This window comes from Coenobita brevimanus, chromosome 15 (genome assembly GCF_032717465.1).
Source record: "Coenobita brevimanus isolate Jiangsu-jjx chromosome 15, ASM3271746v2, whole genome shotgun sequence".
Lineage (NCBI taxonomy): Eukaryota > Metazoa > Arthropoda > Malacostraca > Decapoda > Coenobitidae > Coenobita > Coenobita brevimanus.
The window spans coordinates 23,771,076-23,785,850 of NC_136968.1; the positions used below are offsets into that span (position 1 = coordinate 23,771,076).

The window sequence follows — 14,775 nt, forward strand, 5'->3', positions numbered from 1 at the left end:
AGACAAACCCATTTGAGGTATGTCACAGTCCAAGGGTTAAGCTATGCAATATAAATGGCAAACCTATGGAAAGAGGTACGGAAATGTAGAAGTGAAAGCGGAAAGAAATGTGATAGTGTGAAGGATGCAGGTGGTAGGTTACTAACCCATGGAAATGAAGTTAGGACCAAATGGAGAGAATATTTTGAAAGCCTGATGAATGGGAATAGCGAGAGTAGAGTGGCTGTAATTGGTTTTGGGGATGTGCAGAGAAGGAGTGCAGTGCCAGGAGACGTGACACTCGCACAGGTGAAGAGCGCTGTGAAACGGATGAAAAATGGGAAGGCAACTGGGGTTGATGAGGTGTATGCAGAGATGCTTAAGTGTAGTGGAGAGAGTGGAATGAAGTGCGTGTTGGAGATATGTAAGAAGGCATGGATGAGTGAAACTGTGCCTGCAGAGTGGAAAAAGGCTGTGATTGTACCCCTGTAGAAAAATGAAGGTGAGTGAAGTGAGTCCAAGAATTACTGTGGCATAAGTTTATTGAGTGTGGTAGGGGAGATATATGGAAGAATTATTATAGAAAAAGTAAGAGAGATATCAGAAGTCCTGGTGAGTGATGAGCAGTGTGGCTTTAGGAGTGGCAGAGGATGTGTGAATTAAGTATTTGCATTTAGGTAGTAGAGAAGGCTTGTGAGAAGGACCATAAGGTGTTTATGGCATTTATGGATCTGGAAAAAGCATACAACAAAGTAGACAGAGAGGGATTGTGGAAAGTTTTGCGCATGTATGATGTAGATGGTAAGCTGCTAGGTGCTGTCAAGAGTTTTTATGATGGTAGCAAAGCATGTGTAAGGGTGAATGGGCATCTAAGTGAATGGTTCACAATTGGTGTGGGTGTGCGACAAGGTTGTGTGATGTCTCCATGGTTGTTCAATGTATAATTTATATATTATATGGATGGGGTGATGAGAGAAGTGAAAACACAAGTAATGGAGAGAGGGATGGCGTTGGTAATGAATGCTAATGGGTGGAATATCTCAAATTTGTTGTATGCTGATGATGCAGTACTGCTTGCAAGTACCGGACAGGAACTTGGTAGGCTGGTGCAGAGTTTTGATGATGTCTGTGAGCTTCGTGCCTTGACAGTAAAGGTAGAGAAGAGTAAAGTGATGGTTATTGAGAGAGAAGGTGACTCCCAGTGTGATGTCACAGTGAATGGCGAGAGACTGGAATTGGTGAGAGAGTTCAAGAACTTGGGTACAGTTATAGAAAAAAGAGGAATATGTGCAAAAGAAGTTGAAAGTAGAGTGACACAAGGAAGAAAAGTAGCTGGTGCAATGAAGGCCTTGATGAGAAACAGAGGCTTGAGTGTTGCAGCTGCACGAGGTTTACATGAAGGAGTGTTAGTGCCAACTCTATCATATGGGTGTGGGACTATGGTGTGGCATGAAAATGAAAAGTCAAGAGTAAGATCAGTGGAGATGGGACTGTTGAGGAATGTATGTGGAGTACAGAGGGTGGATAGGATAAGAAATAGTGTGATTCGTGAAAGGTGCGGAGTGAAGAAGTCAGTGGACACCAGAATCAAAGAGAGTGTCCTGAGATGGTATGGTCATGTGGAAAGAATGGATAACAATAGAGTGGTCAAAAAGGTTTACCTGAGCGAATTTGAAGGAGGGAGGAGGTTAAGTAGGCCAAGGATAAGGTAGAGAGATATGGTGGATGAGTGTCTGAAGAAGAGAGGTTTGGAAGTCAGTGAGGCCAGGGAACTGAGAAGAGATCGAGCTGGCTGGATGAATGTTGTGAAGAGAAATGCATGATCATGGATTTTGGCAACTCTTGTGAGCATGGTAGCATCCGGATTGACTCAACCGGATACGTTTGTGTGAAGCTGCAGAATGTGGTGAATGTTTTTTGGCATATCCGGCAGAGCCAGGATTCCGGGGGCTTGAACGATGAGTAAATGGAAATGTGGCCTATATGGATTGGGCAAATTTGTGCTGTCTGGACATTGCTACTCCTCACCCTGCCCTTGGGTGGGAAAGGAGGTCCGGATGATGATGATGATGATTATTGTTTCCACAGTTTTTTCTTCGATTTTCATGATATTGCACATGAAGTTATCCTAGGGTAACCCAAGACCTTGTGGTAATTATAGATGAACTCGAGCCATCTTTCAAGGTTAAATACTCATTTTTGTTCTATAAATGGCATAGAAATTCAAATATCTCGTAAACTAATTGAAATACAGCTATTTTGTTGAAAATCCAATGACAAAAATGTTTGGTGAGTAACACTGGCTCTATATTTTGCCATTCAGCCTATTGGAAAGTACCAAATTCAAATCTGCTCATTTTTTTTCTTGCAACACGTGTTAGAGAAAATCAGAAAAGCTTTAAAGCTGTAACTTGCCATCTATATAGCTGTGGTCCCATCTATCATCTGAAAGGATTATGGTTCCAGTTTGGCAAATAGTTAGCCAGTTATTGAGACAAACATACAATTTGCACATGCGTTCTTTGACACGTTTCTCTTCAGATACCTTGTTGATGTTACACGACTTAGGGTCTCCAGATCTTGTTATATTATCCATACCATGACACGTTTCTCTTCAGATACCTTGTTGATGTTACACGACTTAGGGTCTCCAGATCTTGTTATATTATCCATACCATATATACCACATGGCAAAGGAAGGCTACACAGTAAGAATGGGTGACTAGTTATTATTATTTTTCTTTGCACATTTTTTCTTCAATCTTGATTATATCAGACGAGAAGTTACCCTAGGGTAGCCCAAGTACGTGTTCCAAGAATGAGCTTGATCTTTTTTTGAAGGTGATATACTGTACTCATTTTACTTCTATGAACTGAAGATTTGAAATAAAAATGTCCCAGAGATTTATGATGAAAGTGTTTGCTGAATAATTTTGGCTTAATATTTTCCCATTTAGCCAATTGGAAAATACCGAATTTAAATGTTTCGTTTTTGTTTCCAAGACCTTTTAGAGAAAACCACAAATCTTAAGATATGTAACTACCCAGATATATAGCTGTGGTCCCTCTAATGACTTAATAGGAACATGGTTACAGTTAACCATAGAGTTAGCCAACTATTAAAACAAACGTAAAACTTACACATGTGTTCTTCCTTTAGATCCTCTGTTTATGTTACAGAAGAAACGTTAGGGCCTTCAGATCTCGCTAATATCATCAATACTTTCTTATTGTGGCTACATAATAAGAGTGGGTAACAAGTTATAATCATTCTTTGCACTTCTTATTTCTCTTTGATCTTGATATTATACATGAAGGGGCCCAAGGGTAACCTAAGACTTCCTGCCAAATGTTAATGACCTTGCCCTACCTTTGAAGGTCATATACTCATTGTGATTCTAAATATTGCATTTTTGGAACTTAAATATTTCAGAAACTGAGATACAGCACAGTTGTTGAGAATCCCATGATATAAATGTTTGCTGAATAGTTTTGCCTTAATGGTTTGCCATTTAGCTTAGTGAAAAGTACCGAATTCAATTTTTTTTTTTTTTTCTATGCAAAGGTTTAGAGAAGCCCACAAAAGTAAGCCATAACTTACCAGAAATACGAGTATAGCTGTGGTCTTGCTAATGATCTGGAAAGAATAAGGTTACACTTAAGCATACAGTTAGCCAGCTATTGAGAAAAACATAAAATATACACATGCTTTCTTTTTACCTTAGTCTTCAGATTTTCTTGGTTACTCAAAGAGTTAAATTAGGGTCTTCAGAGCTTGTGTGTATTGCTCATACCTCATTTACCATTATTAGACAGGGCGGAGGTGACTTATTGTATATAGACAGTATATATAGGTAACAAGTTAATTTTTTTTTTCATAGAGAGAGAGAGAGAGAGAGAGAGAGAGAGAGAGAGGAGCTTTTTCAATATTCTTATGAAGCTTCACCATGTAAATGGCAATCTTCTTGTTTTCGTCAGTATTATTTTCCTTCTTTTTCACTACGTTCTCTTCAATCTTGATATCACACAAAAGGGCGGCTTCACACAAACCTTTTTTTTCCCGTACGGGAAAACCATACGGTTTAGAAATCAGTGAAACATAATTAGACCGTGCACATGCTGCCTGTGCAAAAGAGATTCACCTGCCCCATGCACCAGTAAACCATCTGGCGCAGGCGTTCTAGAATACTGTAAGAGTCTATGGAGCACTTCAGATGGACAGTTTTTTCCTGAGCGGCAGTCATGATTCATCTATGGCAGGGGCAGGGTGCTGTTCTCCCTACTGTCATTTTTCAGTCAAGTTTGCATTTTTACACATTTATAATAGGAAAAGGCTTTTTTTTTTTAATTATTAACCTGCCCCTTCCCGACCGATTTTCAACTACTGACCCCCCTCCAATCCTGACCAAATTTGGAACAAAAACTTTTTGGCTCAAACTTCTGCTATTGGTGAGAAACATCAAAAATTCATAGAGAAATCACTCACATGAGGTTTAAAATACTCGATACAGGTAGCAATACCCTTTACCTTACTGGGTTTTCTATCAAGCTGGCTCCAAAGAACACGAGTTCTATGGGAGGGTAACTATTCCACACCACTCAAAAACAGTATTTATTTATTTATTTGGTACGAATTGATATGTAGTATGAGAGTATATTGGTTTTCACACAGTAATATAGGCAATATAAGCATTTTTTAACTCACCAAACACATCAACATACCTGACCTTTTTTGGCGACATTACCTGATCATCATTCTTGACTGTTTCTTCCTCTAATCCTACGTAAACTTTGTCCTCCACATTGTCATCGATTGAGGAATCACTCTGGCCTTGAATTTCGTACTGTGGCACGACATTTCTTTATTGGCCAGGTCACTGGTAACAGGTGAATTGCTGAGACAATGGCATGAGGGGGGGAGGTCATGCAGGGTAAGGCACTGACCCTGCCTGGCATCTTGTAGAAGAAGGTGTCCCATGTATACATACCAAAAATCACCCGTGAAATAGGAAAATTGTGCAAATTGGGGACCTTGCAATTGCTGCGCGTTCATATACGTCAACTGGAGTCACGGTGACAAAACGTGAGGACGTATATATACATCAACCCGAGTCGGCGGATTAAGAATGTTGTACAAATTATCATATAGCACATCATATTCTACTCATATACAGTATATATATATATATATATATATATATATATATATATATATATATATATTATGTAGATAGATAGATGTAGATAGATATATAGACAGATATAGATATAAATATAGTATAGATAGACAGATAGATAGAAAGATATATATAGACAGATAGCAGGTAATGACAGATGTACACTATGAAAATAATTTTGTGTTACAGGACAACATCATGGCAGGCCATCTTGACACAGAACTACTGATAGTGGATGTGGAAAAGAGACCTGTGTTATGGCATACTTCGGCAGATGATTATAAAGACAAAAACAAGAAAATACAAGCCTGGGAAGAGGTTTGCCAATCACTCATTGAAGGTATGTGCAAGTCACTCTTTATGTGCATTCGGTATTCTACTGCAGGCGATCTGTACGGAAGAAAACCACTCACGTGAAGTCATGCCTTCTTGACACCCTACCATACAGTCATCCTGTACAGTACAGTAAAAAAAAAAAAAAAAAAAAAGTTCGTGTGAAGCCGTCCTAAAGGTACCCTGGGGGTAACCTAAGTCCTTGTGCAAAATACTAATAAACTTCACCTATTTTTGAAGGTGATATACTCATTTTTAGTCTAAAAACTGCGTATTTGAAGTTGATATTTCTCTGAAATTACATGAGAGACACCTATTTGGTTTAAAATCATCTGATAACAATGTTTGCTGAACAATTTTGTACAAATATTTTCCCATTTAGCCCAGTGGAAAGCATCAAACTGAAATCCACTCATATTAATTTCCCAAACATTTTAGACAAAACCAGAAAAGCTTTAAAGCTTTATCCTTCAAGACATATAGCTTTTGTCCCTGTTTTTATCTGAAAGGAATGTTGTTACAGTTAAGCTTACAGTTAGTCAGTTATTGAGACACACATACTGTGGAATTTATACATGCACTCTTCATTTAGATCCCATGTTGATTTTATGCTGGAAGTTATTTTAAGGTCTTCAGGCCTGTGTATATTAAACATCCACTTATATTCGATGTGGCAAAGTGTTTTTTCGGGGGCTACAGAGTAACAATAGTTAATAATTTTTTTTTTTCGATCTTGATTATATTAAACATGAAGGTACCATAGGGTAGCCGAAGTCCTTGTGCCAAATATACCTGTAAATGAGCTTAACCTATTTTTGAAGGTGATATACTCATTCATATTCTAGGAACCGCATATTTGAAAATGAAATATCTCAGACACTGGTTGAGAATACAGTTATTTGTCTGGAAATCCTATGATACAAATATTTGCTGAATGATATCGTTGCATCCCCACCCAAGCTGCCACAGGCTCCAACAGCAGTAGTTCAGTACAGGAAGGACGTTGCCCAGTGAGTTGTTCTTCCTGTGGTCAGCCTTAAGGTGTACAGCACACAAGTTCAGCTGAGGCGAAAATAAACTCTGACTTCTTAAACTGCAGTCTTTATTTTCCAAATAATTCCATTTAATGCTTTCCAACTTCACCTCAGTATTCTCACAAACACTGGAGCTATACAAACTTTAATAACTGCAATTACACTTAATGCTTGACAACATTTCACTGTCTTCACAAGTACCGATGATGTACCGACTTTAATAAACTCTTCACTGTTTTCACAAGTACCGAAAATATACAAACTTCACTGCACTGACACTGCACTACACTCGAACTGAACCAAACCAGCTAATCCTGAAATAGTCTCTTCCCCATTCTTATTTAAGCTTGCATTATTCGAGAAATTTCTGACACAAACTTCGTGAGGCAACAGCTAACAGTTGCTAACTAGGAGACATCAACATATGCCAGAGTTTTCCTACGTTACATAACACTGTAAATTATATGGCATCCAGACTTAGATTAAATTACATAATTTAACAAACAATCACATAAATAAAACATTATTGAGAAAAAGAGCACAAAAATTAATACATATCTTACGAAATAACTGAGAAAAAGAGCACAAAAATTAATGCATAACTTACGAAATAACTATGCTCACAAACTGTAGCCAAACTGGCAACTCTGAAATGTACTAAAACCTATGGTAAACGTCGAGAAACATCGAGGTGCTCCTCGACTACCTAACTGGCAAATCTCGCTTCTTAACAATATTTTCCTTAATATTTTTCCGTTTGGCCTAGTTGAAAATATCAAATTCAAATTTGCTGTTCTTTTTTTTTTTTTTCAACACATTTTAGAGAAAACCACAAAGCTTGAACCCTCCATCTCCCAACCGGTTTTTCACCAATGACCCCCTTCCCAATCCCGATCAAATTTGGATTTTTTTTTTTTGGACTCAAACTTATGCTTTTTATGAGAAACAGGCAAAGCACAAAAAAGTGCTCACCTGAGAGTGGAATTGTGCAGTACAGGGGACCCTCCCCATGCTTGGTTCCATCTTCTCTGGAACTGCACTGCTGCTGTCACGTTTTCTGTGGTAGGGGTAATTATTCCAAACCATTCAGAATTGGTAGGTATTTGATCATTTGGTATGAATTTATATGTAGTACAAGAGTATATTGGTTTTTATACACAAATATAGGTGATATAAGCGTTGTTTCACTCACTGAACACATCAACATACTGCACCTTCCTTGGCGACGTTACCTCCTCATCACTTCTGTTCGTCTCTTCATCTGGCGCCACGTAATCATTGTCCTCCACATCATCAGTGATTGGGGAATCACTCTTTCCTTGAATTTCATCATCAGAGAGACGGTGACACAACATGTCTTTACCGGCCAGGTCACTGCCAAGACAACGGCGTGCGGGGGGGGGGGGCGGTCACGCTGGGTTGGAGTGTCCGCACTTGGTGGTGGGTAGAGGAAGGTCTCCCGTGTATATTTACCAAAAATCACGCGCGAAACTTGAAAAATGTGCAAATGACAGACTTCGCACTTGCAAAACATACCTGTAAGTCATTGGGTCACCCTGAAAAAAAGTTGCAATGTACCCATATGTTGACGAGATGCAACGGGTTAAAGTTGCAAATTTCCAGATAAATCACTGTGGTCCCACTTGTGATCTAAAAGGGCTTTGGTTGCTGTCAAGCCAGTTAGACAGTTATTGAGACAAACCTATAATTCGCACATGCATTCTTGAACACCTCTGCCTACAGATGTTGATGTTACAAAAGTCACCTTAGGGTCTCCAGAACTTGTTTATATTACTTACAACATGTGGCGAAGCTCCATTATTATGGCTACAGGACAAAAGTAGGTAACTGGTTATTATTTTCTTGCAATTTTTCTCTTTAATCTTGATGATACTACACATGAAAGTACTCTAGGATAACCCAAGTCCTTGTGCCAAATATGAATTACCTTGGCCTATTGTTCAAGGTGACTTACTCATTTTTATACTAAAAATTGCATACTTGAAGCTGAAATAAATCTAATTAAGGAACAGCAATTTGGTTGAAAATCCTATGATAAAAATGTTCGCTGAATTTTTTTGTCTAAATATTTGCTCATTTAGTATGGCTACCCAATATGAGTGGGCAATCAGTTATTATCATATAAATTTATTTCCTTTGATGTTGATATTATACATGAAGCACCCTATTAAAACCCTTGTGCCAAATGTAAATAACCTCTACCAATTTTTGAATTGCATATTTGAACCTGAAATATCCCAGAAACTTAATTAGATACAGGTGTTTGGTTGAAAGTCCGATGATAAAAATGTTTGATGAATAATTTTGGCTTAATATTTTGCTATTTGGCCTAGTGGAAAATACCTAACACGTTGTTCAGTTTTTTTCTTTGCAACACATTATAGAGTAAGCCACAAAAGCTTTAAAGCAACGTTCCATTTATTTACTTGTAGTTCCATTTATGTTCAGAAAGGATTATGGTTACAGTTAAGCATAAAGTTTGCCAGTTATTCAGACAAATGTAGTTTTTACAAATGCATTCTTTGACACCATTTTCTTCAGCTCCATTGTTAATGGTACACAAGAGGACGAGTAGGTGACTAATCTTTTTCTTTTTTTCTTAATGGAGAGATCCCTGGTGTGGGCTCCTGGTGTTTGGTTCCTATTTTCTTGCATTAAAAAAAAAAAAAAAAAAAAAAAAACATTTTTGCACAACTCTCTTCTGTAAGCATTAACCGCTGCTCACAGCTTTTTACGTCATCTTACGAAATGTCTTCCCTTGTATTTCATAGTATTTATGACCTGTCTTTTAAACGCAGTGTGTTCATTGATCACAAAATGAACGAATCTTGAATTTCACTCTCTGTTATATTGTTTTTATCTTATCTCGGAGGGAACAATTTCCAGGCTTCTAGCCTTTGGTTTCTTCTTCCTTGCATAACACACACACACACACACACACACACACACACACACACACACATACATATCAATCTACCTTTCTATATATTAATCTCTCTATATATCTGGAGCTCACAGGCTCAGTGATAATGCTCCCTCCTAGTAACTGCTAGGACGGGGGTTCTCGCCTTGCTCGGGATGCGGGACGAAGCAGGTGGGTACTGTCCCCGTTGAGCAAAGGGATGGGTGTGTGCTTGTTTGAAGGTCAAGGCTTTGCCCTTAGGTCGAACTATATGAGCTCTCAGCTTTCTTCCTGGAGGGTAAAAGGCTGATGATTGCAACCATCACGTGATCCTGACTGTCCTGGTGAATTACACACACACACACACACACACACACACACACACACACACACACACACACACACACACCAATCTACCTTTCTATTTATCAAACTCTTTATATAACTAGAGTGATAATAATGCTCAACCATTTCTCAAGCGAGGTAGGGAGTATGATTAAGACGTTTTCGGTTGAGATATCTAGAGGCTGATAGCAATGAGTTGTTTGCTCCAGAAGCTAGGCACCTGCCAACATTTCAATGATGTTTGGCTTTGAATTAAACTGGAAGAAAATAGTATGTCTTTTGTTGATGTGGTTCTCACTTCCGTACAATGCACAATTTAATATTTACTTCCAACTCTTTTAGAGGTGAGTCAGTGTGTGTGTGTGTGTGTGTGTGTGTGTGTGTGTGTGTGTGTGTGTGTGTGTGTGTGTGTGTGTGTAAGAGGCACAGCTCCTTCCTGACTGCCATAAGTACTTGCTTTTGTATAATAATTATGTTAATGCAAGTTTTTCCTATGATACTGTGAATCTGCTTCGTGGAAGAATTTCTGTTGGTAGGTTATTGAAGTTACACGGATATAAATAATAGTTAGGAAAAATGTTGCGCATAGAAATTTTCAACCCCAAATAAGGAGAGGATTTGCTTTACGCACTAAAATGGTAAGCAGTAAACCTATAATTCTGTGCATTTCCTTTTTTTTTTTTTTCCCTCCAATCACTAGAATGATTCCACGTCGAATGTATCCGACAGGAGGAAGTAAAGTTCTTTAGTTGCAGTATTTATACTGACGTAATTCTGAATTGTACAGTAATGGGTAAGATAGCTGGAATTTACGGATTCTTAGAATTCATCACCCATACACCCCTACCCGTCGCGTCACAGAGGCAGGATGTTGGAGTCCAGCGACTTTCTTCCACCTACAGTAGTGGCTTAATTATAAACACATACTAGTAATACACATCTGAGAACACAAAGGAGCTGATAAGCCAAGCCCCGCTGTCCGTTTAACGGGTTAAATAATTACTTGTGGCTTGTTTTCAGATTGTTTCCATCCATGGAATACTGACGACTGAGTTAAAGGTCGGAATAAGATACAAATTGGCAGGTGATGACTTTGTTTCATCCCTATTGGTAATGCTGCTTGAATGCATTACATTTTATTTTATCAGCATCATTCCACTACCTTACTGCATAGAACCATTAATGATAGGTGTGTTACAGTACATACTGCGTGTAATACTCGCTAATGATGTCATGCATGCCGGGAGCTGTAAATTTATTGCCAATAATCGATTCACAAATGCTGCATAGGCTATTTAAAGAAAAATTGAGTTATTCACGATATGTTAATTATTTAATATAATTTCAGCTTAGCCAGCGTAAGAACTGTGGTGGACAGTAGTGTCTGATTTACGGATATAACACCCATGCTTTACAAATGATTAACTAAGTGAGTCCCAGGACTGCTTCTCTTTCGTGCTCTCTCCTGATCTTTCTATTCACAACTTGACTCATTCACAATCGGATGTGATAAATGGAGAGGTAGAATCACTTTCTGTACGACTCATCTTTCGTAATTTCAATAAAATCGCCAGGCAGGAGGAGGAGTAAACAGAAGGGACGTCTCCGAGATTCAAGGGGTTAATTAGGCACAAATCCGAACCATGAACTGCAAAAGTGACTTTTCCATCCAGAAGAAAAAAATCATTGTTTGCAATAACTGGTTACTTCGCCCAGCATTAAAAACGTGTTTTGCAAAGAAAATAATCACGGAGCTTCATAGATTCCGAGAAGTGCTTTTTCATGCCTTCTTTCATGGCCTTCATTCTGGCTACCATAACTCTTAATTATCTCAAAGAAAGTACTTGATTTACAAGAAATAATTAATTACCACTGAATTTAGAATAGATAAAGAGGGCTATGCATTTTCAGATCTAGCCACAAGAAAGCAACAAAGTCCACTAACGGAGGTGAATCCCTTTTTGTTGACGTGCGTGTACATATTGCTGCATGATATAATTAAGGCGATTAACACATTTAAAACTGAGAGGCTCTTAACTAAGGAAGAAAAATTACAGCCCTTCCACCATCCTAGGTATTATTTTCTTGTAACTAATTAAAGTCTTACACCTGGAGATCCCAACTAATGAAGGAAGATTGCAACCTCAAGCATTTCGTTTGATATAACTGATGATTTAATGCACGTGAAAACAATACAGTGGTGAGAGAGAATTAAGGGTTAAGCTGCTGCCACACTTGCTCCAAACATGTGATCGACAAGAGGAAACCAGGCTCAGGGGTGTGTTGAAATGTCAGACTCGGACATTGCATCGGTACTCCTCCTGTGCTTCGTTTCCTCTTGGTGATCACATGTTTCAAGCAAGTGTGGCCGCACACTTAGAGACGTGCTTCAGCTTGTGAGAGAGGAATCCGAGGACTGTAGCCAGAGGTGGTTCTCTGATGGCCATCCAGTTTTGCAGAGCAAGCCAGGAGGAATAAAGGCATCGGAGAAAAAGGTTATAATGATGAGAATAGCAAATTACCAAGTTTGATGGTGCAAAATAAAGGGAAAAGATTTACAGGTCTCCCAGTCAGTAGACCTAAATCTTTTCCATCCTCAGTGACCTAGAACAGCTTGTACAGCACCGTACTTGGATCCGTGACCGCCTTGGAGAGAGTTCCAACATATTTGAATTTTTCCTTACAATTAATCCTTCTGCTGTACCTTTACTGATAATCTTTTCTCTGCTGGGCTCCTCCGATCACAATCGTATCACTTTAACCTGCTCTGTCACTCCGGTAAGGCCTGTGGACCCTCCTAAGGAGTGTTGGCTTTGGCACTTTGGAGCTTCTGATCGGGAAGTCCTTAGGCAGTGCTCCTTCGATTATTCTTTCCATGGCCAAGAGCCGTCTGAGTGTGCCTCGACAATTACGGAGGCTATTCTTTTGGGCATGGAAGCATACATTCGTTTCTCTTATCCTGTGGCTAATGCAAAAAAATAAATAAATAAATAAAATTGCTTTAATCACGCTTCTTCTAATGCTGTCCACAAGAAGGAGAGAGTCTCCAAAAGGTACGAGAGCCAACCCACTCTTGAATCTCATCTCATGTTTCTGGCCAGAGCTGTGTTAAGTGTGTCCATCACTCAGCTAACAATAAATCCATTCATACTGAAATCTCTGAAGTCTCCTACTCAAATTCTTCCCAACAATAACTCCTTTCATACTAAATGCTCTGAAGTCTCCTACTCAAATTCTTCCCGTTCCTTCTGGCATCTTGCCAAAAACCTTTCTACCAACATTCCTTCATCATCATCCAATCCTCTTTTCTGCTCTGTTGGCTCAGTAGCTGTTTATTTTAGTGATAAAGCAGAAATCTTCTCTCATACTTTCTCTTCCATTTCCACCTCAGATGATTCCGGTGCTGTTCGTCCATCACTTCCCCCTTCTGACTTCATCATGGCCGACATTAAAATGTCTTCATTTGGTGTGTTTTCTGCCGTCACTGCCCTCAGTACTGACAAGGCATGTGGAACTGATGGGGTCATTCCTGTTGTCCTCGAGAACTGTGCTTCTGGGCGTACACCCTGCCTGGGTGAACTCTTGCTTTTGTCTGTCAACTTGTACCTTTCCTTCCTGCTGGAAGTTTGCTCTCATTCTGCCTGTCCGAAACAAGGGTGTACCCATACTATGTACCCATACTATATTTTTCTACTTATATAACCATGCCTTATATATTATAACACCTAAACCTATATATGTATATGTAACCAGTGCCATTGATGGAATCAGCACATATCTCTAAACTGCTGACTTAAGCTAAGGTTCCCATGCCCACTGCTCACTGTGAGGCAGTAAGGGGCTAGCTATCAAACAGATCACAGCTAGAGAAGTTCTCTCTGGAATAAACCTCCGTTATACGTCACCTCAGATCTTTGAAATAAACCTGAGTGGGGAGCACGGGCCATTGAAACAATTTGATAACAGCGGTGTGTCGGATCTCTTCGCCTCTACCGTGATTTAGTGCCACGACGGGAGTGATTCCTACACCTGTTGTGCCTTCACCACCCTTGCCACACCTGCTGCACGTCTGCGTTTTGCCTCCCTTGTGTTTGGGACACCTACGTCTTCCTTGGTGAACGCTTCCTGCACCTTCCATGATGTGTCACCACTGACGTGCAGGCCACATCGCATCTCAACAGCTGCTATTCTACTGAAATTCAGTAAGGAACTATTAGGTGTCAGTTCTTCCGCCCTCCTGCTCTTCATAATTATATGATTACCATCCTGACTCACCCCACCACACCCCAACCGCCCTCCCTCAACCCCACCTTCCGCATTGCTGACCAAGCAGAACCAGCCACATCCGCACTGCCTGGCAACTGCGGCCACCAGCATCTTGCCCAGGATATGTGTCTCCACATCATCGCTGGCGCTCTCCAATCAATGTCTCGCTGGTGATCATCTGACCCTCAGCTGGCCTCCCATTCCTCGCCTGAGCTTGTGACGTCATCGCCACCCCACCCCCGTCACCTTCGCAGCCGGGGAGAGGTCCTTCATTCAAGTACCGTCTCAACTTCCCTTCCTCCAAACAAGGCTTCCCTTCATTCTCAATGCTTCGGTATTCCTTATATGTACTTGTATAGTTTATTCTAATCGGCTCAAGCCCTGTCATTCTAGAGATTACTCTCCGGATTTTCTCTACAGATTGTACCTCATAATACCATTCATCTGTCTTTTATGCACTATCGTGCATCGCTTATATTTACCTTCATTCTCAGCACCACCACCCACCACGCTCACCTCTCACCTCATTTCTTTTCATCTGATTTACCTTGTTCATTTTGTCTCCATTGTATATATTTACTCCCATTACTATTGTACATATTTCATGTGCCCTCATTCTCACATTGTATATAAAACTTTTCATTCTCATTACCATATAACATTTTTTTTTTCTACTTCACATGTCTTACTTTGCAAAAACTGAGCTCTCACCCGTTTG

At 39.7% G+C, this 14,775-nt stretch overlaps 1 protein-coding gene across 1 annotated transcript; it reads left to right on the plus strand.

Annotated features, from left to right (window-relative positions):
* The first annotated feature begins 475 nt into the window (after window positions 1-475).
* Window positions 476-13,794, plus strand: LOC145390700 (uncharacterized). Its single transcript, XM_080265493.1, has 5 exons — window positions 476-481; window positions 5,346-5,496; window positions 8,267-8,363; window positions 12,172-12,286; window positions 13,702-13,794. The coding sequence occupies exons 1-5, from the start codon at window positions 476-478 to the stop codon at window positions 13,792-13,794; spliced, it is 462 nt and encodes a 153-aa protein (XP_080121619.1).
* The last annotated feature ends 981 nt before the right edge of the window (window positions 13,795-14,775 follow it).